The sequence below is a fragment of the Hippocampus bargibanti genome, linkage group LG12, assembly GCF_051943395.1.
Source record: "Hippocampus bargibanti isolate YZ-2025 linkage group LG12, ASM5194339v1, whole genome shotgun sequence".
NCBI classification, from domain to species: domain Eukaryota; kingdom Metazoa; phylum Chordata; class Actinopteri; order Syngnathiformes; family Syngnathidae; genus Hippocampus; species Hippocampus bargibanti.
The window spans coordinates 12512089-12539025 of NC_142745.1; the positions used below are offsets into that span (position 1 = coordinate 12512089).

The following is a 26937-nucleotide window of genomic DNA, read 5'->3' on the forward strand; positions in this document are numbered from 1 at the left end:
ATAATTCGTATCCAACGTTCCTGAATAAGTGTTGGGGGTGGGGGATTTAGACACGTTTTAACTCAGTCTAGTTCATTTATCTCTCTGTCAAGCTATTGATTTAGATTCAAGTAGTAATTAAACAAATGAATAAAAAAATGTTAAAATATATTTATTTTTTAATAATGAAATGTAAAATCACACACAGACAAACAACCATGCGCGCTCAATGCGCTCACTCCTAGGGCTAATTTTATCAGTCAAAAGTCAAAGTCAGTTTGAGCAAATTTATTTAGAAGTGTATATCTTGTTCTGTAGCCACAAGGGGACACAAGCCAGTGTCTTAAAGCTATGATGGACAGCCCCTCCCACCCCCTCCTGCCCACCCTGACAGCACTGCGTAGCTCCTTTAGCCAGAGACTATTACACCCGCGCTGCAAGAAGGAGAGGTACCGCCGCTCGTTCCTACCGACTGCTGTCAGGCTTCACAATTCTCAATGATCACATGTGAAAAAAAAAGAAGAAGAAAAAACTGGACACTTGTAAATATGGGTTGTTGCAATATATCAAAATGCATTTCTTGATTCTGCACTATGTACAGTTTTTTTTATGGAACGGTTTTGCACATTTACATTTGCACAGTATACAGTTGACATTTTTATTTTGTTATGCTTAGAATATCTTGTTTGGTATCCTTTCATCCCCACCCCAACCCCATCCCTTTTCAATTGCTACTGTGGACTGCAAATTTCCCCATTGTGGGACGAATAAAGGTATTCTGATTCTGATTATTGTGCCGGTCCCAAGCCCGGATAAATACAGAGGGTTGTGTCAGGAAGGGCATCCGATGTAAAAGCTTGGCCAAAACAAACATGCGAATCAAACCTCTGAAGATGGAGGACTGATTCGCTGTGGCGACCCCTGACGGGAAAAGCCAAAAGGAAATGATGATGATATCATCAAACTTGTACCTAAATTGTACCATTAGTTTATTTTGAAGGCAAACAAAGTAAACATCCGGCTTGTCTTCCTGTCATTGGAGTTTGCTTGACACATTCGGAGTTGCGTGGCAGCTTGAACTCTGCTCAGACAACAGAGATTTCAAGTCATCCTGTCAGGTGAGCCTCAACCCATTCACTTTTGGAACGTTTATTTATTTATTTTTAACTTAAATATTAAAAAAAGAGTTGAGATAAGTAGTCATACAAAACATTTGGGTGAGTAAAGTTCTAGTTTCACTTCATAAAAAAGTTGAACATGGTGGGATCGCTCAGCCTTAGGGGTGTTGTTGGACTTGTGACTGCTCATTGTAGCAACTTATTAGAATTTCTCCCATGTTACGACAAATGTAAGACAGATTTTAGACTCGTTTATTCATGTTTGGTGACCCCATCGTCTCTATGGTTGCTGATCACATTGTCAAAACAAGTCATGGCTTGCTTCTAAACCATTTAGCCACACTCTTTTTCAGGCCGCCTTCACTCTCATGTGCCAGTGTATTTGTATTTCCAGTCACAACCAGAAGAATACAAATAACCCATAACTTGTTCTCAGTTCTCAATTTGGAAATAATTACGACATGTCCAAGTCGGCAGATCCTGGATTTTCTATTTCTTCAACATTCCATTCCACAAAATGGATGATACATCTAATCCCTTATTGCACCTTATAACACCTCAACAATAGAAATACAAATTCTCAAATCAAATAAGGGAACGTGTTGCCTAAAGCTTGTCATGTGCTCCCACAGAGCTCCGATGCTCCTCAAGAATGGCGTCAAAGTCCAAAGAAGGATCCTCCACGTAGCCCTCCGAACATGAGGGGCCGTGCCACAGAGATGCTGGTGTGGGCGGCTACCTTGCTAACTCTATGCACATGGATACAAGCCAACATTTCCCCAGGACTGCACACATGCCCTGTGGGTCCCCAAAGTCAAGTGGATTTCTCTGTCAAGTACACACTGCCGCATTTCCAAACGGAGCATCCCATACAGAACGTGGCGGCTGATTCGTTCACCTCAGAGGTGTATGTCGCCTCACGGAACATAATGGAGGCGGTGGATGACAAGATGAACAAAGTGTGGGAGGTGAAAACAGGGCCGATGGGAAATCCGGATTGTGAAACCTGCCACATTTGCAGCATTGAAGCGGATCCTAGTGACCCAGTGGATACAGACAATGAGGTGCTGGTCTTGGATGCATTCTTGCCGTACCTGTACATATGTGGCAGTACCCAACATGGCATCTGTTTCTTCATCGACGTTGAGTCCACGGCCCGAGAACCTCAGTGTTTGTACAAAAAAGACCAAAACTCCCCTTCTTATTGCCCAGACTGTCTGGCCAGTTCTCTGGGCACCAAGCTCACCATTGTGGAGCAGGCAGCCACATCATACTTCTTCGTGGCGGCCTCTGTTAATGACAAAGTGACGCAGAAGTTTCCCCGGAGGTCAATATCTGTGGTTAGGCCGCTTTCTACCGAAGATGGATTCCAAATGGTGATGGAAGGCCTGACAGTTCTGCCCCACCTGAGGACCACATACAGCATTGATTACATCTACAGCTTCTCCACAAGGGATTTTGTCTACTTCCTATCCCTGCAGAGGGAGAACCCCTCTCAGGATAATTCAGCCTTTCAGACCCGATTAGGACGGCTTCCCATAGGGACTCACGAAGTGTGGACATACCGCGAGCTGGTGCTGGAGTGCAGGTATGAGCCCAAAAGGCGACGTAGGGAGGCGTACAGGGATATCGTGTACAACGGACTCATGGCGGCTCACTTTGGCATTGCGGGGAAAGATCTAGCTCTGGAGCTGAGGGTGGACGAGACAGAGGACATCCTCTATGGTGTTTTTGCTCAGGTGACTGCAGGGGGAGAACCCCAAAAGAACTCGGCCCTGTGTGCCTTTTCCTTGAGCGACGTCAACAGCAAAATTGATAGAGGTGTCGAGGATTGCTGCAGGTCTGGCCCAGAGCAGTTATCCAGAGGACTGTGTCATTTTCAGATGTGTGAGAACTGCCCACATGAGGTGAGTAATTCTGTGGTACAAGGTCTATGGTAGGAAGTGACCGCAACCACAATATTTGATGTACGTTCACAATCTAGTGCGATCCAATGCAACTGTTGTATTAAACAACTTCCTGTTTATGAGCATAACCCTTTCTCTCTACACAGCCACAATACTATCTCTATTTTACCACCGGAGAGCATACAAACGTCATGGTGTGTCTTGGCCATTCAGTAGAAAGACAGCTTTAATCATGCAAGATGTTAGATTTCAGACCCTAAATTTGACAAAGTAGTACAGCAACTGGTGATTATGCATATTTGCCTTTTGCTTCTCAAATCTGGGTTGCAGCCTTCCTGTGAGGAGTTTACATGTATTCCCTGCAACAACTTAGATTTAGTTGAATACATAACAAAGACATGATATTCAATGTCCAAACCATCTTCCGCGTGTGGTGCAATAGCGTGGCTTCATGATAAAAGAGTGCATGTACTAAATCGACCTGCCTGCAGTCCAAACCTGTTTCACTGTGAAGATGTGTGGTATATGATGACACTTAAAATCTGACATCCGAAACCACAGACTGTTGAACAGTTGAAATTGTCCATCAAGCAAGAATTGACCATAATTCCACATGTAAAACTTCAACAATTAATGTCCTCAATTCCTAAATGCTTATTCAATGTTCACAAAATCTATAACACAACAATAAACATAACCCTAACCCATAATTCTAAGCTATTTATTATTTGCTAAAGACAATTGAATTGATCATTTTGAGCAATACATATTTTCTTTACAGTTAAATCAAGGTTGAACCTTATTTACAAATAATTGTATTGTTTCGATTTCTGTTTAAAACAGTCTACATTCTTTGTTGGAAGTCGGTTTGTACTCCTTTAGAAATTAATTTTTCCGTGATATGTGTATTTGGGCAGCATGTTTGTGTTCATATAATGCTGAATATTTTTAGTCTGTAAAGTTCTGGCCAGTGATTGTACATTTCAAGTAGCAAATCTCCCATTGAAAAATGAATGAAGGTGTGTGAAAGAGCACAAGGCAAATGACAACACTAGGAGGGGTTCATGAATCAGTAGTTGACGTTACCATGCTCTGGTTTTCCTCAACAAACCACTGCTCTACAGAGGACTAAAAGCAGACATAAAAAACATTTGTCATAAATTTGCATGACCAATGCAGAGTTAGCGCGGCCAAGTAGCCTTTTTATCTCATGCAAAGGTTGGTTTCGCTTCGAGGTGTGGTATTTCCCTTTTTTATGGAGTTCAGTGTTCTTTGAGCAGCAGTGTGTACACGGACAGGAATGGCTGCCAACAACGTAATAAATCCTGCTGATAAAAAGAAGGAATTTCAAGGGGGGTGGAGGAACTACTTTCAAAAAGGAAATTGGAGGATGATGGGGAAAAAAATCAAGGATGCATGCGGTGTTCAAACTATGAGTTAGAAATACATAGTTGGAAGTAATTGGCTTAATAATGTCACAGTGGAGTGCAACACAGGACAACTGAAGAAAGGCGCATGCTAGAACTTGTCTAGATGGCGTCAAAGTGGAATGTTTTCACCTTTATTTAACTGTCATTCATTTTAATTAACTGCTCATATTCACCGTTTACGTTAGAGAGCTACTCAAGTCAACTTTCATGATCTCTGAGACACTCAGTCAACATATGGAGTCCGTCCCTGCAATTTTTATGACACACTTGTTACTTGGGACTGCAGACAAGGTGGAAAACTTCCTCTTTAAATGAATACACAAGCGCATGTGAATGTTGATACAACCCAAGGGAAACATACAGATTAAAGTAAATGTGTCAAAGTACTCTACTGTACTGACTGTACTAGCTCTGGCCACTATGCGCTTATAACTAGCGGCTAATGATACAATGATTGGCTAGTGACTAGCCAATCATAATTTGAGAAAACTCTAATGTTGCCAGAGCCTTCGAGCTGGCCTTGGGTTGCCAACTCGAACTCTGATTGGTCAAAGCAACACCTTCATCGCCTTTGATTTTTATGCTCCAGAGTCTGCAGAACTGATTGTAAAGGCTGAAAGACAATTTGGAATTAGTTAATAAGAAGCCATTCACAAAATATAATTCATATTAGTCTGTGATTCAGATATTTTTAGGCCAGCAGAGAAGGCATTGTAGGCCCTGACGGCCCACCATTGGTAGAATGCGATATTACCTTTGGCACAATGGTAATTTACTGTAATTTTTAGTGAAAACCGGGTGATTTTGGTGGCAATTTTTCTAACCCGGAAGTACAGTAAGATACACGGTTCACTAAAACGTCACCACTCCCCTCTCATGACTTTGTCCTAATCCCAGTGTTAATGCCCACGAACCAGTTAATATTTCATTACATATTTTGTGGAGTCTTATGTGTTTAATCCAGAGTCAAGTGGCAATCTTTAATATATCTGGCAGATTCTGTTTGACCGTGAAGTTAATCATGCTTGATCGAAACCACAGTGAGGCATGGTGGTGGTAGCATCATGCTGTGAGGGGTGTTCTACTGTGTAATGAGTGGGAGATAACTCAGGACCAGGGTGGAAATAAAATGTGGCAATGTACAAAAACTTTCTGGATGAAAACCTTCTCAGGACCTCAGACCAGTGGTTCTTAATCTTGTTGGAGGCACCGAACCCCACCAGTGTCATATGCTGATTTATCAAAGTCTTCTTTCAATAATTGTACCCACTAACTCAGGGGTGGCCAACCAGTCTGAGACTAAGAGCCACATTTTTTACTATGTTACTGCAAAGAGCCACATCAAGATGGCGGTGCGTGAACACGCAGCGGCTCCCCTCTCTCTCCCGTCAAATTGGCGTTTTTGTGTTTATTGTGTTTGTTAAAGTCATTATAAGTGCCTTGCACGCTGGGTCCGATTGCACAATAATTTCATCTGTGTTGTATGCCATGCATATGAGCATATTCGACAATAACGCTGACTTTGATAAACATGGGCTCACACGAACACTCCATCGCCCCATCCCTCACACACACAGACCTCTGCTGAGACAGATTTATTATAAGTATCACCTTTTAAATACAAAATCAGCAAATATATTGGGAATTGACTCCGAGAGTACTAAAACCACAGGCAATAAAGAACACTGTCTTTCCACACACAAACTCAGTAAAACGAAGTCCACAAACAAAAATGTAATAATTGACAATAGTTTGCATGTTGCTTAGTGGGACTTCTGGCATTCTTTGTCTTGAACAATCCTCATTAAATCTGGCTTGCATTCTGTTGTTGCCACTCGAAGCAATTCTTTTACATGAGTGTCAGTCAGAACCGATCGATGCTTTGATTTCACATGTTTCAGGGTAGAAAACACAGACTCGCAGACGTATGTTGACCCAAACAATGACAGTATCTTAAGCGCAGCCGGTTTGACATTGGGGTATTTTTCCATTGGCACGCGTTTCCAGAACTTAATGGTCCCTTCCCTTAAAGCAGGTTTCAATTGATCTTCCTCACAAAGATCGATCATCTCTAACTCAGCCGGCTTTCAAACAGTCCGTCTCCGCATTAAACGGGTCGACAAGGAACGTAATCTGCGGCCTTTTCAGTTGTAGATCACGGAATCGGGTCGCAAAGTTTTCGTGCAAGTTTTCAACCAGTGTTGCATATCTGGCTCTTTTCTTATCCAGGGTATCGGTGGTGACTTGCCCGCTGGCTTTTAGCAGAGTGGAAAAATTTGTTAAATCTCCCTTTTGAATATGCGCCCTGAACAGCTTCAGTTTGTTGACAAATGCAAACACACTTTGCACCAAGTCAGGCAGAATTTTTGACTTACCCTGCAGAGTAAGATTCAGTTTGTCCAAGTGACACAGCATGTCAACCAAAAAAAGCCAGATCCATAATCCACTCGTGGTCCGAGAGCACGGGATAGTCCTTGTCTTTCTCTTCCACGGCATCCAACAGCTCAAAAAAGCAAGAAAGTACTTTGCCTTTTGACAGCCACCTCACAGTGCAGTGGAGCGGCAGGTCACCTGGAAGCCCTTGGTCCAGCTCAGCGATGAGATTCTTGAATTGTCTATGGTGAAGCGCATGAGTGCGGATGTAGTTGACGATTTGCATCACAGGCTTCATGACATTCTCTAAATTCAATGATTTAGACACGAGTTGCTCCCTGTGGATGATGCAGTGGAAATTCCAAAACTCAGGAAATGTTTGGTCAGCTTTGCACAGCCCCACAAACCCGTTCACAGATCCGATCATGGCAGGTGCTCCATCCGTGGCTATTGCAGTCAGTTTTGGTATGGGCAGATTTGTTTTTGCAAATGCAGCCATCATTGTTTCCTTCACATCTATGCCACGGGTTCTGTCTTTTAATGGCACAATATCAAGGAGTTCTTCTTTGAGCACACAATCCTTTGTCACAGACCGTGCAAATATTGCCAACTGAGGCTTGTCTTGTATGTCACAACTTTCATCCAATGTGACACTAAAATACTCACATGCTTGAAGGTCAGAGTGCAGCTGTGATTCAATAGCGGTGCTAATGTCTGAAATTCTGCGTTCAACAGTGTGGCGGGACAGTTGGACATCTGCTACCATTTGTTTTAGTTTGTCGTTTTCAGGAGACAAGATTTCAACAGCGTCACTGAGGCATTTCTTAATAAACTCTCCTTCGTTGTATGGCTTTTTAGACTGTGCAATGTTCCAAGCCAGTTGGTATGATGCAAGCGTTACGGTCTCTGGTTCCTTTGTAAATTTTCGGAAAAAAATTATCTGCTTTTCAGTCTGACCAACTTGTGCTTGCGAAGTTCAGTCCCTTTGGGGAATTATTGGTCAATGTTCGCGTGGAGTGAGCTGAAGTGGCGCTGAAGATTTGACGCTTTGAAATGTGCCAATGACGCCTGACATATAAGGCAGAATGGCTTGCCCTTACGCTCAACAAAAAAATCTAAACTCTCCCACTCTGTTAAAAACGTCCTGTGTTCGTCTTCATATTTTCGTTTTGCTGTGCATTTTTTCCCGGCCATTTTGAGAGCGAACTTGACGCAAATGAATTGTTTACGTCGTAAACAATTTGTGTCGAGTCTCTGATTGGTTGGCCACTCGTGGTTTACGACATAAATGATTGATTTTCATCACACGCATATGCGTGTTAACGTCACATGGTCAGCTTGATACCGTAATTTCACGACTATCAGGTGCACTTAAAAGTCTTCACGATTCTCAGATGCCCTTAAATGTCTTAAATTTTCTCCAAAATGTGCAGCGCGCGCTATGGTCACGAAAGTACGGTACATAGAGGATGAATGGCAGCGCCAGCGACAAACTATTTTACGCTTGTCATGTGGACGCCCCTTACGAGTCGGCCCCTTAAGACCCGCATGAAATCAGCCAAATAGCCGCATGCGGCTCGGGACCCGCGGGTTGGCCGGGCCTGCACTAACTGCAGACTAGACTGGGGGGTGGACCTCTACAGACTCACTGAACTCCCAGGGTTCAATTGAACCCAGTTTAAGAACCTCAGCCTCAGACTATGGTGAAAATTTCCCTTCCAACAGGCCAAAAATCAAAAGCACACAGCCAACTCAACAAGAGTGGCTTCAGTCCAACTCTGTAAATGTCAATTTGGTAACTGGATGTCATTATGTAAGCAGTCCAGGTTTTTGTCCATCCCTTAGTATGACACTGCACCCCCTAAGTTGTATATAAATTGATGGATGGAACCAAATCATAGAAACAGATAAAATCCAATGTGCTATCTCCAATAGCACAATTTTTTTTGATTGGTCTTTTTGTGTTTGTCAGCAGTCAGGCAACACCACGTGCACAGACAAACCAACGCTGGTGTCAAAACCGTATTACAGAATTGACCTCTTCAACCGTCAGATGAGGAATGTCCTCTTCACGTCAATCTTGGTTACCATTAGTGGGAGAAATACTCTAGGGCACTTTGGGACTTCGGATGGAAGAATCCTACAGGTAGCGAATTTCAATTCTGACCCTCACGACGTTTGATTGATTCCCACTGCTATACCTTTGTGGTTTTAGGTCATTCTTACAATTGACACACCCTTCGTTTTTGCCAACTATTCTCTTGGAAGGATGCCAATATCGAGAACAGCAACTGTGTTCAATGATGATTCACTTCTTTTCGTGGCTGGAAATCAGGTATTGTTTTTGCATCGATGATGTCTATGGCTTCTCTTCACACCCGTTTCCCTCTATCGCTGAACCAGTTGTTTAGGGTGCCTACCATAGGTCCAGGCTGTATGCATTTTGTGACGTGTGCCATGTGTTTGATGTCTCCGCACTTCATGAATTGCGGCTGGTGCTCAGGAATGTGCTCGAGGCAGGATGAGTGTGCCTCGCAGTGGAATAAACATTCTTGTTCGGCAGTCATAACAAAGGTAGGTCCAAAGGCACTTCAAACAATGAAAGGTTTGCCAACGCATACCGGAGCGTTTAATGGGGTTTGATTGATTGTTTTTTTTTTTTTTAATCGGCAGTTTTTCCCCAAAACGGCACCTGCTGGCGGCGAGACCGAGCTGACGCTTTGCGGAAGGGGGTTTCGATCTCCTCGGGGACCGCCCGTCAGCAACGGTGTCACTCACACAGTCACTGTGGGCTCAGGGACCCCGTGTACTGTCATACCTGACAAAAGCAGAAGCCAAGTGTGAGTAGCAAACATGCAATAAAAACAAGGCAATAAAATCATGTGCTTTTACAGAAAAGCACCTTCAAAACTTACTGTAACCCTCCAACAAAGTATTTTAATACCGCACTCAGAATATAACCACGCCAAGTCATTTTCACTTAAATTCCTGGACCCACAGAATATTGTGTTTTAGGACTACATAAACATTCAATACAGCATAAGAAACATTAGACTATCTTCTTTCGTTAGAAAGAGAGAGATAATTCCTAAATTATATGGTTCCGGAGTCATATGAGGTGCAAGTGGGGTCGGCTGTACAAAAGGCAAAAATGGTGCCCCCTCGTGGAAGGGAAAAAACATTGCCAGAGGTCTGACCAGCACTTTATCGGCCACCCCCCCCCGCAAGAAAAAACAAAACCCAAACTAATTCGGGTCATATTTTCAATTCCAGAATAAATACCTGGGGCTTTAAGAGGACCTGCCACTGACAAGTGACCATTTGTTTGACGAGTAAAACACAGCATTGCAGTTTGTTTCGTTTAAATGAACAAGATCATTCACTTCATTGTCAGCATGGCCCAATTGTTTCGCTTCTGCTTCTGCTTCTACTGCTTCGGTTACTGCTGCTGCTGTTGAACAACCTTTAACTGGGCCCCATGGTGGCATTCAAAGCCACTGCTTCCCGGGTACCTGCAGACCCAGTGGTTGATCAGGCCGAATTAAAAAGTCCAATGGGCCGGATGTGGCCCGAGGACCGCAGTTTTCCCACCCGCGCCTTTAAAATTATTGTATACTTTTTCCTGACTCAGACTCGTATGCAAGCTGAAGGAAAAAGTCCCAAAGGACAATCTAACAATCACTTTGGAAGTGCACGAGGGGAACACGAGGGGCGAGTACTCCATCGAAGGCACAGCTCGGGTGTTCGGCTTCTCTGTCGTGGTGAGATGACGAAGGTTTACACAATAGAAGGTCTGTGATTGCCATGAAAGGAATTCTCATGTATCTAATCAGGAACCCAGCATAACACAAATCAGACCCGAGCATGGCCCAGTTTTTGGCGGCACGCTTGTCACACTGGCGGGCCACAACCTTGACTCTGGGATGCAAAGGGAAGTCTTCATTGCAGACAGAAAATGTCATTTTCAAGGGTAAGTGAAACAGGAGTATCCAACCACGTCACATGTGCACCCCTCTCATCACTGCTGCTGATTGTTTCCAGGGTTCCTCTGGAAGTAAGTGGCACATTAGCTTCAATCGTGTGCCTCACCGAGGCTGCAACAAATGTTGGGAGAGTTCCTGTCAAAGTGGTCATCGACCACTTCGAGGTGACCACTACTCAGACGTTCGTCTACAAGGAAAACCCGGTTATCACGTCTGTGTCTCCCCATTGCAGTTTCAGCAGGTACGATGGGATGGAATGGAACGGATTAGCCTTCATTAGTCTTGCAGTGGAGAAATTTATATTTCACAGCAGCAAAGTTATGAAAGGAAGTAGTAGAAAAACACAATACAGAGCTGCTGTAAAGGCAGCCACTGTCGCAGCGCCATCTTGAAGTCAAAACAAAAAATACATACATAATGTGACAAAAAAGACAGACAATATTCAATCTTTAGCACTTTCTGCACCCTCTTTGTTGCTTTAAGCAGTTCGAGATGAAAGATGAGAAAAAGCCTCGTTTTTACTAGTGGATCAAGGACGTCATGATGGAATGCGCACGTCTAGTACAAGCTAAATGTTTAAAGCAAATACAAAGCTGTAGCACCCATTGACGAACAGAGCTTGTTTCACATCTCCTGTCCCACGTATATCCTCATCAATTCCAAGCTGCAACAACAAGACAAAAACAACAATAAATATGCAAGGCTCGTGCCTACTCGGGCACCACCTGGACTTGTGATAGGGAATCTTATTGTATGTGGAGCAATGTGTTCATTTGTTTATTTTTGTTGTGCTTCAGTGGCTCCGAGTTAGAGATCAGGGGGCAGAATCTTGACTCTGCCCACAAAACTGTGCTTCAATACATTTCCAAAAGTTCCTCTGGGGAACCCCACATACAAGTAAGTTTTACTGTTCTGGACCGCAAAAAATTTTCATGGATAAATGTGACCTGCCGTGTGTCATCATTTTAGAATTTTGCAGATTAAAATAACAATTGAAGCTTCAAGCAGCTATAAATGGGCCTGTGCACATTTCCTTTCAGAAATGTAACGGTACGGGGAACGCAACCCACATGACTTGCCGGGCCCCTATTTTTCCATTCGATGTGTCGGAAGACAGGTCAGACATCGGGGAGCTTTTCATTCACATGGACGGCAAGAAAAATATCTGGAGAGAACGTTTTGACTACCACCCCGATGCCAAAGTCATCCCATTTGAAAACGAAGACAACGTTTTGTTTCTCAAACCAGGAGAGACTGAAGTTTCTCTGCACGTATGTACACTATGCTCACGGTCACATGACCCCCAACTACCTGCCACCCACCGCCCATGTATAGTAAGTAACACAAAACATGACAATTTGCATGGTTTTGAACAGCATCACAAACTGAACACGGTCAACAAGTGCATGAAGATCACCATGAAAGTTGGGGACATGGACTGTAACGCTCAGGTTCTGTTAAATGAGCTGACCTGCAGGATTCCTAAAAAACAAGTGATCCCCAGCGAGGGATTGCCTGTCAGGGTGAGATAGTAACCCATTTTAAGAACCACTGACTCAAATGAATGTTCACAATATTCTAATTTCCTGAGTACTACCTTAATGTAGTCCAACTATTTTTGTCACCTGGTTAGCTTGAAATGTGTCTGTTTTTAAGGTGTGAATGAGGCATTCCCCCACACGGCACCGATGTAATGTGGTGTCAACACAGAGTAGAGATTACGTAACCAACACATCTAGGGGCATGCAGTGCTACTTGTTGAGCCCTGAGTTGAAAAAGATGTACAGATTGTACACCTGCACTGTACATAATGTGGCAACTTATGACTATATACAATATACCATCGTAGGTCTGTGTGAACGGAAAACCCCACGACGTGGGCACCGTCCTCTATGAGGACGACAATTACGACTCAGTCATCGCAGCCATCGTTCTGGGTGTGATCTTCGCCTCAGTGTCAGGCGCCGGAATCGCACTCGTTGTGATGATTCATTTGAGAAAGAAGAAGCAAGGTGAGGCATTGGCACCTAGTCAAAAAGACAATTTCTGGTTTGAGGGTTTCTCTGTTGGTTAATCATGCTTATCCTTTCAGCCATTATTGAGAATCGTTTAACCACAAGGCTTTCGATGAATCGCATGAGCAGCCACCCTGAAATGTCCCCAACGGGTGACTACAGGCCGGGTGAGACATTGGCTTATATCGACTCTGGCCTTCCTGTGTTTAGTTTGGATACTCCGTGGAAAACAAACGGATAAAGGGTTCGACTTCTTACAACTTTCTTTCTGTGTCTCAAAAGATTCCAGTCAAACGTCCGCTTCAGGAGGAATGGCCTTCCAAGGTCTGCTGTACGCGGCAAGCTATGATCACCTGGCTGTTCCTCTGATTCCACGAGACAACGTCTCAATGATCAGCCTGAGCTCTGAACTGCTGGACGAGGTCAAGGATGTCCTTATCCCCGCTGAGATGCTCCGAATTGAAGATAACCAGAGTATTGGCAAAGGTAATGAATGCATTGGGGACACTGCAAAGTCACCCCAAAGAACAGTTTCTCACATTCTAATTCTTCTTCTCATGAAGGTCACTTTGGGACTGTGTATCATGGATATCTGAAGGACAGCAATAAGCAAGAGATCCACTGCGCTGTTAAATCACTTAATCGTAAGGAAACATTGTTCGACCAATGGCTTAACTGATTCTCTGCTAGACATATGCAAAAATGTGTCCACTCCAGTGCCAGGGTTTTTGTCATTGTCACTCGAATTCCTTGACCCACAGAACATTGACTTTTAGGACTACATAAACACTCAATGCAGCATAAGAAACTTTAGACTCTCATCTTTTATCAGGAAAAAAAATGTTAATTCCTAAATTATATGGGGCTGGAGTCATATGAGCTTGAAATGTGGGCGACTGTCCAATGTACAATTCAGTACCTACATATTGGTTCATAGAGAGGTTTAACAACAGCTGAAGCTGGTACTAAGCGCTAACATGGAAAAAAGGGAAATGCTGCCCCATTGTGGAAGGGAAACACATTGCCAGACATCTGGCCAGCGCTTTATCAGCACCCCATCAAGAAAAAACAAAACCCGACCTAATTCGGGAATGGCACTCAACGTCATATTTTCAATTCCCGAATAAATTTATGAATGGCAGTGAAGGAGATTTTTTTTCCAAGGCTGTTATCTATCAACAGGAATCACTGATCTAAAAGAAGTGGATCAATTTCTCAGAGAGGGAATCATCATGAAGGGCTTCCACCATCCCAACATTCTGTCTCTGCTCGGCATTATGCTGCCCAAAGAAGGGCTCCCCCTGGTGGTGCTGCCGTACATGAAGCATGGCGACGTTCGTCATTTTATCCGCTCGCCACAGAGGGTAACGCGTTTAACAACCAAAAACATGCTGGGACCTTTGACTGTCATAGTTTGCTCTGTAAACATGTGTGGGTATGTGTATGCTTTAAATAATTGGAAACGTTTGCTTTGTTTAACCTTTATATTTGTCCCTATACAGAATCCAACAGTCAAAGACCTTATAGGATTTGGACTGCAGGTTGCCAAGGGTATGCAGTATTTAGCACAGAAGAAATTTGTACACAGAGACCTGGCTGCACGAAACTGCATGTGAGCATATCACACACACGTTGGGGGAAATAAATATTTATGTTATTTTGCACACTTGCAAAGTAATTATCAGTCCCCCTTTTTGCAATGGAGCTCATTGCGTTGACGTTAAACATCCCAAATGTAAACAATGCTGCTTTGGCAGTATCAAAAACATGCTCTGACTGAGTTTAACTAATTAACTGCCAGATGATGTGCCAAAATGTGTCCACTCCAGTGCCAGGATTTTTGTCATTTGCACTCAAAATGCAGGACCCACAGAATATTGAGTTTTAGGACAGCATAAACATTCAATGCAGTGTAAGAAACCTTAGACTCTCTTCTTTGATCAGGAAAAAAAGAGTTATTTCCTAAGTTACATGGGTCTGGAGTTATCTGAGCTTGAAATGGGGGCAGTTCTACAAAAGGCAAATGCTGCCCCATCGTGGGAGGGAATACAATTGCCAGAGGTGTAGAAAACCAAATACAGTTCAGTGCTCATTTCACTTAGTAACATTACCTTTTTCGAACTTCTCATACATTAACCGAGTGGTGTCTTTGTTCTCTCGCAAAGGCTGGATGAGACCTTCACTGTCAAGGTGGCAGACTTTGGCATGGCACGTGACATTTACGACAAAGAGTACTACAGTATTCAAGATCATAAGAGGGCAAAGTTACCGGTCAAATGGATGGCCATTGAGAGCTTGCAGACACAGAAGTTCACCACCAAGTCTGATGTGGTGAGTCGACGAGCCACGTCTTCACTCAATCAGACTCAACATTAGTGCACAACAGTGGTGGGCCGTGCATGTCACGCCTGGGCCTTCAGTAGTGCTATGTCTGAATCAATCAGCAGCGAGTGTGGTGTGATATTACTACAATCCACTAGAGGGTGTCCTTGGTTAGGAAATAACTTGTAACTTGAAAAAACGTAAGAAATACTGTCATTAAACTGTTCAAAATTTTACTCTGAACGTGTGGATTCATGATAACCTATTGCTATTTTTTCTAGCTTCTGAGCTGTCTAACCATTCTTAATTATGTCCATCTATTCTTGAAAATTCCATCATAAAAATGGCTTTAACAGTATATGTGCAACCAAATCCATTTATTCTCCTTCAACCATTGTGGGTTGACAAAACCGCTATTAAATCAACACAACAATATATTTGCTTATGCAACTCGCTACAGATACAATCTGCTAGCTCTGGCCAGTATGCTGTTATCACTAGCGGCTAGTGATACGATGATTGCCTAGTGACTAGCCATTCATGTGACTAGCCAATCATAGTTGCCGAAAACTCTGACGTTTCCAGCGCCTTTCAGCCGGCCTTGGGTTGCACCCTAGAACTCTGATTGGTTAAAGCAACAATTTTATCAACATTGATTTTTATGCTCCAGGGCCTGCAGAACTGACTGTGAAGGTATCCAGGTAGATTTCCGACCCTGGTAATAAATGATGGCTAAAATGTGATTGGTTCAATGCAGCACAACAAGGGAAAAATGCCATAGGACAAAAGCTGACTAATTTTGGAAAGCATCCGCATTGAAGCACCTCATCCGAGCTACATGGTGTCTTAAAATCTCTCATAGTGGTCCTACGGAGTGTTGGTGTGGGAGCTACTGACGAGAGGAGCCAGTCCATACCCAGACGTGGACCCCTATGACATCACACACTATCTACTAAGGGGCCGTCGGCTACCGCAGCCGCAGTATTGCCCTGATACTCTGTAAGACGCTGACCCAAATGACCTCAGCATTAAGATTTTGTCATGTTTGCACAATCCCTTCTCACACATACATTCCACAGCTATTCCATCATGCTGGCGTGTTGGGACCCGGAGCCCGAACGCCGGCCGACGTTCCACAGCTTGGTCATAGACGTGCACAACATTCTGTCCTGTCTCACGGGAGAGCACTACATCAATCTGAAGGTCAACTATGTCAATTTAGACCAATCCAGGGCTTACCCTCCTTTGACTGCATCTGCGGACGAGGCCGAGGGTTCAGAGTCGGACACGAGCGGTCAAGAAGGCAGCTGAGGACCTCTAAAACTGCTACGAACTAACAATCCAGCTCTTCAGGATACAAAATGAGACATACTACGAGTTTATTTATCACGTCTCAGCGAGATTGAAAGACACGGTATGCGCTAGAGCAGGTCCTCAATGGCCACTGTCCTCCCTTGTTTCTTTGCCAGGAGCAACACACCGGATTCAAATAATCAGAATTGCTTTAATGTTGCTTCAGACCTGGTTGATGAGCTGATCATCGGAACCAGGTGTGTTGTAGCCCAGGAGAGCTGGAAAAACAGTCAGCACAGTCGACCTCCAGGACCGGAGTTGGACATGGCTGCGGTGGGAACTAAGGCTGGAATTTCACTGGATAGTTCAAGAGACACAATTCCAATTTTATGCTCGAAAGTGGCACAAAAGGGATATGAGTCATGCCATGCATTCATAGAAAATCAACACATAGAATTGGATATCTTCAGATTAAAATCTTCTTTTAAATGTGGATACGCTCAGATCAGATACAGACCATTGACTCATTCATTGCCATTCCCGAAATCATTCGGGAATTGAAGATATGATGTGGAGCACCATTCCCAAATTTGTTCGGGTTTTGGTTTTCATTGATGGGGTGCTGATAAAGCGCTGGTCAGACTTCTGGCAATGGTTTTTCCCTTCCATGAGGTGCTAGCATTTGCTTTTTGTAAATGTTAGCGTGTTGTTACCGCTTCAGGTGTTGTTAAAGCGCTATATACATCAATATGTATGTATTGTATTGGATTTTGTACAGCCGCCCCTATTCCAAGCTCAGAAAACTCCAGACCCATATAACTTAGGAATTAACTCATTTTTTGATGAAAGAAGAGAGTCTGAGGTTTCTTACGCTGCATTGAATGTTTATGTTGTCCTAAAACTCAATATTCTGTGGGTCCTGGAATGAATGGAGTGAAAATGACAAAAACTTTGGCACTGCATATCGTCTGGCAGTGAATGAGTTAATATGAGCATAGTGAGTGCCACCAAACAAAAAGTATCGAAACTGAAATGATGAGTATGTCTCAGTTTCATCTACTCTGTAAAATCTGGAGCTTTTCAGTCAAACACAAAGCTGTTATTCTCTTAGAGGAATGACACGTCTAGTAGAAGAATATTTACTTTGTAATTTGTTCTACCTGTCACAACTGGAACAGACTGAAATAGACAGATGAACAAAATAGATTATTTGTCCTGAATAAATAGTATTTGGAATGAACAGAATTTTAGATTCAAATCCACAAAAACATTGGCAGTAAGGTTTCCCTTATTTGAATCAATGGAAGATGTTGACCCAGGTCAATTCAACAAATCATGTTTGTGTGACTTTTTTGTTTATGCAGTGAGTCAAAACAATCATATATTGGCATCAAATTGAAATTTGACTCTTGGATATAAAGCACAAATCCAGCTAGTGTTTAGTGGGACACTGTGCACGTTCCACATCCTGTTACAGCAAATGTTCTTGAGCAAAAACAGAGCTTGAAATAAAACACAAGAAAAAAAGCGGATGTGAAATACAAGTGAGGTCAAATGAATGTAAACCTTTTGTCTCGCCATACATGTTAAGTAAACAAGTGCTTACTTAAACTCAGGGAACAACTTTTATGGATGTAATTAATAATTTTCAGAATATGCATCATGTCAATAACATTTGAAATAAGTGCAGTGTACGAATATGATCTCTATCTGTAATTCTGGGCCATAGACATTCTCTGGCTTTTCAAGCGCCCAGGAGGGTTTGAAAGCTGTAGCTTTGAATCCACAAAATCATTTTCATCAAATAAATATATTTTTTAAAAGTGCCTCGTCCTGGACTTGTGGCCAAGAAAACAAACTCTTACCATACTAAACCAATAACTCTTCCCTTGGCTGATGATGACACATCACATTAAACCCAATAGAGCAGTGGTGTCCAAACTACGGCCCGCGGTCCAACTGCGGCCCGCAGTCCATTTTTAATTGGCCCGCAAGAAATTTTATAAACAGAATGGAATATGTAATATTCAAATTTTGCCCGCACTTCTAAGTTTTAACACCAGGGAGAGCTACTGTTGATCAAGGCAGTTGCTCCACCAAAAAGGCCAATCCCAGAAGAAATTTACCTGTGACTAAACATGGCAGGACCAAAGAAGTGAAAGGTGGAAAGTGACACGGAGGGAGAGTGAATATTTCTTCAAAGAATTCAAGGGGAAGTGTGTCTGTTTGATCTGCACTGAAACTGTGGCAGTTGTGAAAGAGTACGACAAATGTACAGTGTCGATTTTGCTGCAGTAGTCATTTGTCATCATGGTGCACAATGCAAGCCACTAAGCCCCTTTCATAAGTCTCACGTACAGTTTACAGTCACGGTTTAATGTAAATTTACGTTTTGTAGCGTCACATAGGTTGTTAGCTTCTTTTGAATCTTTCTTCTGGGCTGAAGTTCTGTGCATCTATTTTGGAAAATGATATGCAAATGCACGACCTTAGAACGCTTGCGAAAGTCCGGAAGAAAGAAGCAGGCTTCTGATTGGCTGCCGTGCCAAGTATGCAAATTTCAACTGCAGGTAGCCTATGTCTGTGTGCTCGGCGACGGTACATGTGTACTGTTTGCGCGTGAAGGCGAGGGCGTCAGTGGCGAGTTTGTAGAGCGCGCGGTCAGGACAAACCATCCAAGATTTTGCGGAATTTAAAACAAGTAAGTATTATTGAGCTTGAATATTTCGTTGTGTAATAATATGTTTTGAATGTTGAAAGTGATTCCATTTTTCAATAAATGTTGATTTCTTTAACTTTGCTCCTTTGATGGAAACTTATTAAAAACAGACGCAATCTTGATAAATCACAGTGCATATGTTATTTTAATCTACAGTAAAGTCTCGTTATATCGATATTCAAGGGAGTCCGAAAAAATATCGATATAACCGGGACTATCGATATATCCGACCCTGTTTGCATGTAATTTTCTCCGTGCGTGCATAGAAATAGTATCGATATAACCGGGACTATCGATATATCCGATATCGATATAACGAGACTTTACTGTATTTCCATTTCCTCCTCCAAGTATCTGCGAAATAGAATGTAAACGCCATATCTTGCATATTCCTTGGAACACATTTATTAACTAATCAGGGATATTTTTCACATTGAAAGACAGTTAATAAATTGGGTTGTAGTGTACTTACTGTGCTATGAGGTTTGTACACACTACATTTAAAGGACAACCGACACCATTTTTTTGTTTCCCACTGACATCAGAAAAACGTTTTATAGCATCTAAAATACCCAAAATAGGCAGGCTGAAATTTTTTGTTAAATTAAAAACACCAATAAAAATGACTTCAAAATGAATCCGGAAATGGCCTGTTTCAGAAGGTTGGCTTCTTGCCTTGCTCGAGAATCAAAACAATGGCTTCAGATTCGGAGAAGATGCTTTCTTGTTACTCATCCAGTTATGAATATGATTCAAATAGTTCAAAGACGAAAGCATAAATGTTTGCAATTGATTAAAGGAGTCCTCCCATATCAATTCGAGCTGTCAATGAGAGCAATGTAGCACCCAGAAAATGCAGAAGATGGCGCCCAAGCTCCATTGGAAATGGGCTGATTTGTCAGCTGGGAATTTGTGTCAGCGAATATCAAATAGTTGTCTTGGTGCAACACACAACGATTCACCATCGCGTTATTTATGTGTTTTCCTTCTAATTTCGCCATCAACATGGATCAACACGAAGTTCTCAGACTAAACAAAGTACCGCAAAATGCATTGTGTGTCGTTTTCTCGGTCAGGGGCGGTCCAAACGTGACGTCACATGGGGATCGTCATCAACTCGAAAACAAGACTTCATGAATATTCAGCGCAAGTCTTAAAACGTAAACTATAGCAATATGCTGTGGAATCTTTGTAAAAGACGCTCAGTCGAACTCATTTGAAGTGATTTTACAAATTATGGCCAGAACTTGTCCGAAGGCGTCAGTTGTCCTTTAATGCTTTAGGTTTAGTATTTCCGGCCCAAACACACCCTCCAAATGCTCCTGGCCCGGCCCCTCTGTCAAATTTTAGAACCCAATGCGGCCCACGAGTCAAAAAGTTTGCCCACCCCTGCATTAGAGTATTAATAAAGTAGTTTTTGATAGAGTATTAATAAAGTAGTTTTTGATATTTTTAGACGAATTTTTGTACCATCACAGGTATAAAGAACAGTGTTTTTTCCCTCCAAATAGTCATTTCAATTTTAGATTTTTTTTTAGATTGAGTTTTTGAGGGACCCAAGTTTACTTACCACATTTCAAAAACAAGCAAGTAAATTGAACATTTTAATTTTTCTCTCGATGTTATTGTGACTGTGAAGTTGTTTGTCTATGTGTGCCCTGTCACTGTTTGGTAACCAGTTCCGGTTGAACCCCATCAACGGTTCAGATCAATGATGAATGAATGTTCACTATACGTACTCACGGTCCATGAAATTGGCGCAATACCGTTTCATGGACACTCGGAGGCACCCTAGCACATTCATTGACAGAACTTCTGCTACCCTGCCGCAGTGATGCGCCTCACCCCGTCAACATTACAGTGTTTCTACTTGAACACTACCCCAAGCGTCCAAGCCAAGACAAATAAGCTTTATGTCTATTTAGTAATCATGACTTTCAATGCTTATTATTAAAGTTAGGTTTGCTAACTTGGTTTGTGCTTTGCCTCCCTTCCTACCAAACCCAAAATTATGTTTTCCACTGGAAGGTTCAAGTCTAAATCACATTGTTGTACAATTTTTAGAATTACTTCCCTTGATTCATCACCAACCCCCAAAGCCTCAATAAACTGTGAAAATCCTGCTGCTCTGACTTGAAATCAGTTGCATAATTGTGTGGTTTGATAGTGAATATAAAACAACACCAGTGGTTCTAAATAAAACTGATGCTAAAGTGTGATAACAGGGTTCAACGGGTATAGTTCTTGTCTATCTACCGGAGCAACAATAAACTTCTATAAATAATTTGTACCTCCAAAATGAGATTATAGAGTATATTGGTGGATTGATAGACAGAGAGGGAGGGAGGGAGGGAGGGCGGGCGGACAGACAGACAGACAGACAGACAGACAGACAGACAGACAGACAGACAGACAGACAGACAGACAGACAGACAGATAGATAGATAGATAGATAGATAGATAGATAGATAGATAGATAGATAGATAGATAGATAGATAGATAGATAGATAGATAGATAGATAGATAGAGATACACACAGGGGGGCAACACAATATGAGCAATGGCCGAAAAGGCTGAGGGTGGACCCCCAAAGCCTATTAAAATATTAATATTGTTGTCTTTGAGTATACATTTTCATAAAGATTTTACACTTGCGGAATTATGCGGTCATACAGGCATTCTGCATTGCGGCACCTGTTACCAAACAAATAAATAAAAACGGTCAATAAATAAACAAATATTGAAATAAATGCATAAATAAATATATACATACACAAATACATAAACAATCAAATAAATAAATGTACCATGTATGAGACAATGGCTTGTGAGACAACTTTATTTATCAACAACTAAATCTATCTATCTATCTATCTATCTATCTATCTATCTATCTATCTATCTATCTATCTATCTATCTATCTATCTATCTATCTATCTATCTATCTATCTATCCATCCATCCATCCATCCATCCATCCATCTTCCACCCATCTCTCTCTCTCTCTCTCTCTCTCTCTCTCTCTCTCTCTCTCTCTCTCTCTCTCTCCCTCTCTCTCTCACACACACACACACACACACACACACACACACACACACACACACACACACACACACACACACACACACACACACACACAGAGTCTCTGAGTGCATGTCTGCACAGATGGGGAGCGAGTATTGTGACATACAAATGTGCAGAGTAATGAAAACGCTCAAGATGTCATGCGGGCATGGTGCTCATGCACAATCCTTGTTAATGGCCATTCATCTCATTATCAATATGCCCGCAGACGACACAGTTTACAGAAGGCACTGAGAGACAACGGGCATGAAAATCGGCCCTAATTTGAGCATAATACCGTTCCGTTTCGATCCAAGTCAGTCATGGCGCCATTGTCGCATGGCTCGAAAAGACTCAAGGCCAGTTATGCAGTTATGTGGGTTGTATTCAGTGTTTTTCTCTCCTTCCATTTTGGCTCACAATCTGCTGCAAACTGTCATGACTGACAATCATAAAACAAAGTACAGACATGACAATCATTCGTGATCATTCGAGCATTTTCTCTGGCCTCTCTTCCAATCACCGTGAGCAAAAAGCCTAAGATTACCTTGAGCAATTATCCCGTGGTGCCGTCTGAATTTAGAGTTATGTTTCCTCCTTTAAACTAATTGTAAAATGGCTGTTTGTAAACTAATTGTAAAATGGCAATTGTAAAACTAATTGTAAAATGGCTGCAGCACTTGTGAATTATTCAACACCACAAATGCTCAAGTGTGTTTTGGAGTTTGGCCAAGCAACAGACTGTGATTGTGACATAAGACAGATTTGAAAATACAGGTATACGTTTTATGAACACATCTCGTGCGCCGTATACGTGCCAGTGGTTACGGTTCAATTATTTACATCCATCTGTAAATGGAGGTGCCGATTCGAACTGCTGATGGGACAAAAAGACTAAAGTCACTTATATTTAAAACAAGTTATTCACAGATGTTTATTAATAATAATAATACATTTAATTTATAAGCGCCTTTCAAAACTCTCAAGGTCACTTCACAGTCACAGGAAACGTTGTTATGTGGGTGAGCAGTGGCAGCCACACGCGTGAGTGTTTACTCAACCCGGAAGTAACTCAAATAGATAGAAAGCTATATAGATAGCCAATAGATAGCTAATAGATAGCCAGCTAGATAGCCAGCCAGCCAGCTAGATAGCAAATAGATAGCAAACAGCTAGCTAGCAAGATAGCTAGCTAGATAGCGGGATAGATAAATAAATCAAGAAATATTCACACAAAATGCTGATTTCATACCATTGCCCTCCTGATCTATTCGATTTCCGACGAGACGACTGGATATTGTACTTGGATTGAAAGGACAAGTACTGTACACCAAGACAGGTTTGTTTAGAATTGTTTCATTCTGAAAATCAAAACTTTGTTGGGTCTCGGTGAAATTATGCAAAATGTTACTGCCCAAAAAAAAAAGACTTGAACTGTTGCTGAGACCATTTTGTTGAGTTATTTACACCCCAGCATTCATCTTTGGAGGCGGCTGAGCATGGAATGGGATTCGTTTCTTGGTGAATGGACTGAATAATAGAATCGAGCCAGCAAGAGAGGGAGATACAAGTGAAATTGCTTTTTTCACACCAAGTTCGCTGTTTGGGGTTTTTAGTTGTGACCTGTAAGTTCTTTTGTGCACATACAATTTCCAAGTTAAATCTCAAAAACGTTGAATTAGAATTTTGTTGATACGTCTGTGTAGGGTCTCAGTCATACAGGAGTTGTTCATCGAAGAAAAGGTTTCTTCAGCAGTCATCTGTACTCCTTTGAAGGTGTCGGACCTTCCGCCCCTCATCCGAAGAGCTTTGTCAGCTAACTAAAATTGTGCTGGCAACCCTGGCCACATATCCCTAATGGACAGATGTGGCAATGCCAGACCCCTGCTCTGATAGGTCCCTGCTCTAAGGTTAGAGTACCACTCCTTGAAGCCAATCTGATTACTCCTATTGTCCTATCCCTGGCCCCGGTTTCACCTCGTTAGACAATCTGATTACCTGTACACTCTGATTACCGCTATGGTTCTATCCCTGGCGCTGATTTCAACTTATTAGCCAATCTGATTACCTCTATTGTTCTATCCCTGGCCCTGGTTTACCTCATTAGCATGACTAATCATATGTGGTATCGGCCTAAGAAGTCTGTTGTAAGCACGGTCTTTTTATATAGTCTTCAGATATAGGGCCAGAGTTACCAGCACAACTTTAGTTCGTTGACAAAGCTCTTTGGATGAGGAGCGAAATGTCCGACACCTTCAAAGAAGTACAGATGACGGCTAAAAAAACCTTTTCCACAATCTTGTTGATACTATTTATTATTATTTTCATGCAAAAGTTTGAAATAGATCTGAATTTTTCTCCTATGTTGATCAGTATCTGTCCTCCAAAAGCCATGTTGTGGCTTGTGCGCTTGTTTCTATGGCAACCACCATTTGATATCAGAGCTGTGTAGGAAGGCAGAAAGAAATGGTTAAAAATTAGCAAACTGTCTTGTGTGTGGTCCATAATACTGTATAGCCATGTCGACTTATACATATGCGTGCTTTTGTAACATGAGTGTGAAAAAAAAATTAGATTTCACATCTTCAACAAGACATCCATTCATGTTTTGGTAGGTCGTGCGGGAGCGTATTCACACTCATGAATGACAGCGAATTTTAAAATGCTCTTCTTTCAGTCATTTCAGGTCTTTGAGTACAGTCATTGGAATCGGATAAATAAATCAAATAATTTCATCTCTGGGATGAATATGCACCTGTGTGTTCATATATATTCTCATTTGTGAAGATTCTTAAACAGATTTCGGAAAAGAAGAAAAAAACAGGACAAATTGTGCACTTTGTAACTGTCACAATCTGGTTGGCGACCAACGGATAGCGCTGTCGGCTGCGCCGGCAGCTGCACAGGTCTTGGTCGTTCCAATCAGTGGCAGTTAAAAGGACTCCCGGCATGACCATTCCATGCCAGGTCATTGAATGTGTTTGCTTCAACTTGTCAGGTTTGTTTCATCTTGGCAAATTTTTACTCATGGTTTTCTTTAATGCTTTGTACTTTTCTGTTCAGATGACTTTGATGTTTTAGCTTTTGTTCCTCCTGACTTTATTTTAATACTATTTGTCACATATAAGCTAGTCTAGGCTGTGAAATGTAAATTTCTCCACTGTGAGACTAATAAAGGCAAATCCAATCCAATCCAATCCAAATACAACCTGCTGCTCCCTCCTGTCTGCTTTTTGGGATCCACCACCATCACCACCTTGCAAACCGTGACAATAACAGTTTCAGGCAGTTTCCAGTTTTCATCATAACATCTGTATGGTACAGTATCCTCAAAGTAAACCAAGGACCAAGAATCGCATCATGCCGAGGGAATATGCTCTTTGTTTTCCATACTAGAATAAAGTGCAATTACACATCCAATACACTAGGTGGCAATGGACGGTCGGTCGGATGGTCGGTTGGACGGACGGACGGTCGGTCGGTCGGACGGTCGGCCGGTCGGATGGACAGACGGATAGATGGATAGATAAAATAACATTCAGTCCCAATAATAAGAGCAGCCGTTTGAAAGCTGGTTTTATTGTTTAATAAAGCAGTTAACCGGCTCCAGCAAGACAGGCATCCTTATAAACTCTGAATGAGATGAAATGAATGCAGAGATAAATTATATTTTTTGTGGAGAGTTCAGGTAATCACGAGGATACAAAGCTTGTGATTCAATCCAGGGATAATAAATGACAAATCAAAAGTGCAGATTCTGACCAGTCATGTTTCAAAGTTCAGCTGTGAATTAGCAAAACTGCATACCTCATGACTTATCAGGTGTGTTTTTTTCTCTTCGGTGATGCACAGGATTAAATGGAATGGTTGCTCTGACAACAGAAATCATAGATGCACACTGATCTACATTATGGACATCCGGTTCCACAATATTGTGGTAACTATGGTAACCTCAAATAGCACCAAATGTTCTGCTCCAAAGTGTGAAGGGTATCATCTGTGACACTGCGCAGAAGCACAGTGTTCCAAATGCAAGTGACTATCAGAACTGGATTAAAAAAAAGTTACTGGCACAGGAATGCCTGGAGGACTGATATTATGTTTTGCTATTTAACCACTTTTCAGGGACAGCGGTTACTGCAGTGGACAGTTTATCGGTACTCCCTGGTGCGTTCTACTATCTTTGTGACTGCTTTATTTACTGTATATGAGAATTGTCCATGTTAAGCACTTTGTTACAGCTTCAGCTGTTGTTAAAGCGCTACATAAATCAATATGTATTGTATTGTATTGTATTGTATTGTATTGTATTGTATCAGTTTACAGGGTGCATTGAAAGGGTTAAAACTGTTGAGTCTTATCAGGAAACGTTGTGCTAAGATTAGGAATTACGGCAAACTTCGTTTCCTCTTTCTAGAGCCTAACTGAAACTGTTTTGAGGGGACGGTTATGTGCAAATTGGACCACTGGTCCAGACCTTCCACTTGGAGGTCTGGACTCAGTCCAGCTGTCATTGCCAAGCCAACCAGGATCAGAACGACTTGTTGAGCCCAGACTCCATCATAATTCACCTGAAAAGTGCACTGTATCTTCTATAAAGACAGTAAATCCGCGGACAGTGGAGCCGAGGCCGACTATGACTTTCGTTGCCATGACGACCAGGGTCGGAACTAAGTGGTTGCAATAAGGTGAGCGAGTAGTATTTGCAGAAGCAAAGTGGGAGACCAGAATGTA

At 42.1% G+C, this 26937-nt stretch overlaps 1 protein-coding gene across 3 annotated transcripts; it reads left to right on the plus strand.

The window, feature by feature from the left end:
- Positions 1–1039: 1039 nt before the first annotated feature.
- mst1ra (macrophage stimulating 1 receptor a) lies at positions 1040–18246 on the plus strand. Of its 3 annotated transcripts, none has more exons than XM_089010373.1 (21): positions 1040–1097; positions 1730–3004; positions 8780–8953; positions 9023–9142; positions 9211–9381; positions 9481–9647; positions 10439–10568; positions 10641–10777; positions 10849–11031; positions 11588–11687; positions 11831–12061; positions 12167–12313; positions 12640–12802; positions 12883–12972; positions 13088–13291; positions 13369–13449; positions 13988–14169; positions 14308–14417; positions 14971–15136; positions 15990–16126; positions 16207–18246. In XM_089010373.1, the coding sequence occupies exons 2-21, from the start codon at positions 1796–1798 to the stop codon at positions 16436–16438; spliced, it is 4134 nt and encodes a 1377-aa protein (XP_088866499.1). In that variant the 5' UTR covers positions 1040–1097; positions 1730–1795; the 3' UTR covers positions 16439–18246. The 3 variants fall into 3 exon arrangements, with proteins under 3 accessions (XP_088866499.1, XP_088866501.1, XP_088866500.1); XM_089010375.1 differs by having other exon boundaries at positions 8783–8953; XM_089010374.1 differs by lacking the exon at positions 1040–1097 and adding an exon at positions 1116–1196.
- The last annotated feature ends 8691 nt before the right edge of the window (positions 18247–26937 follow it).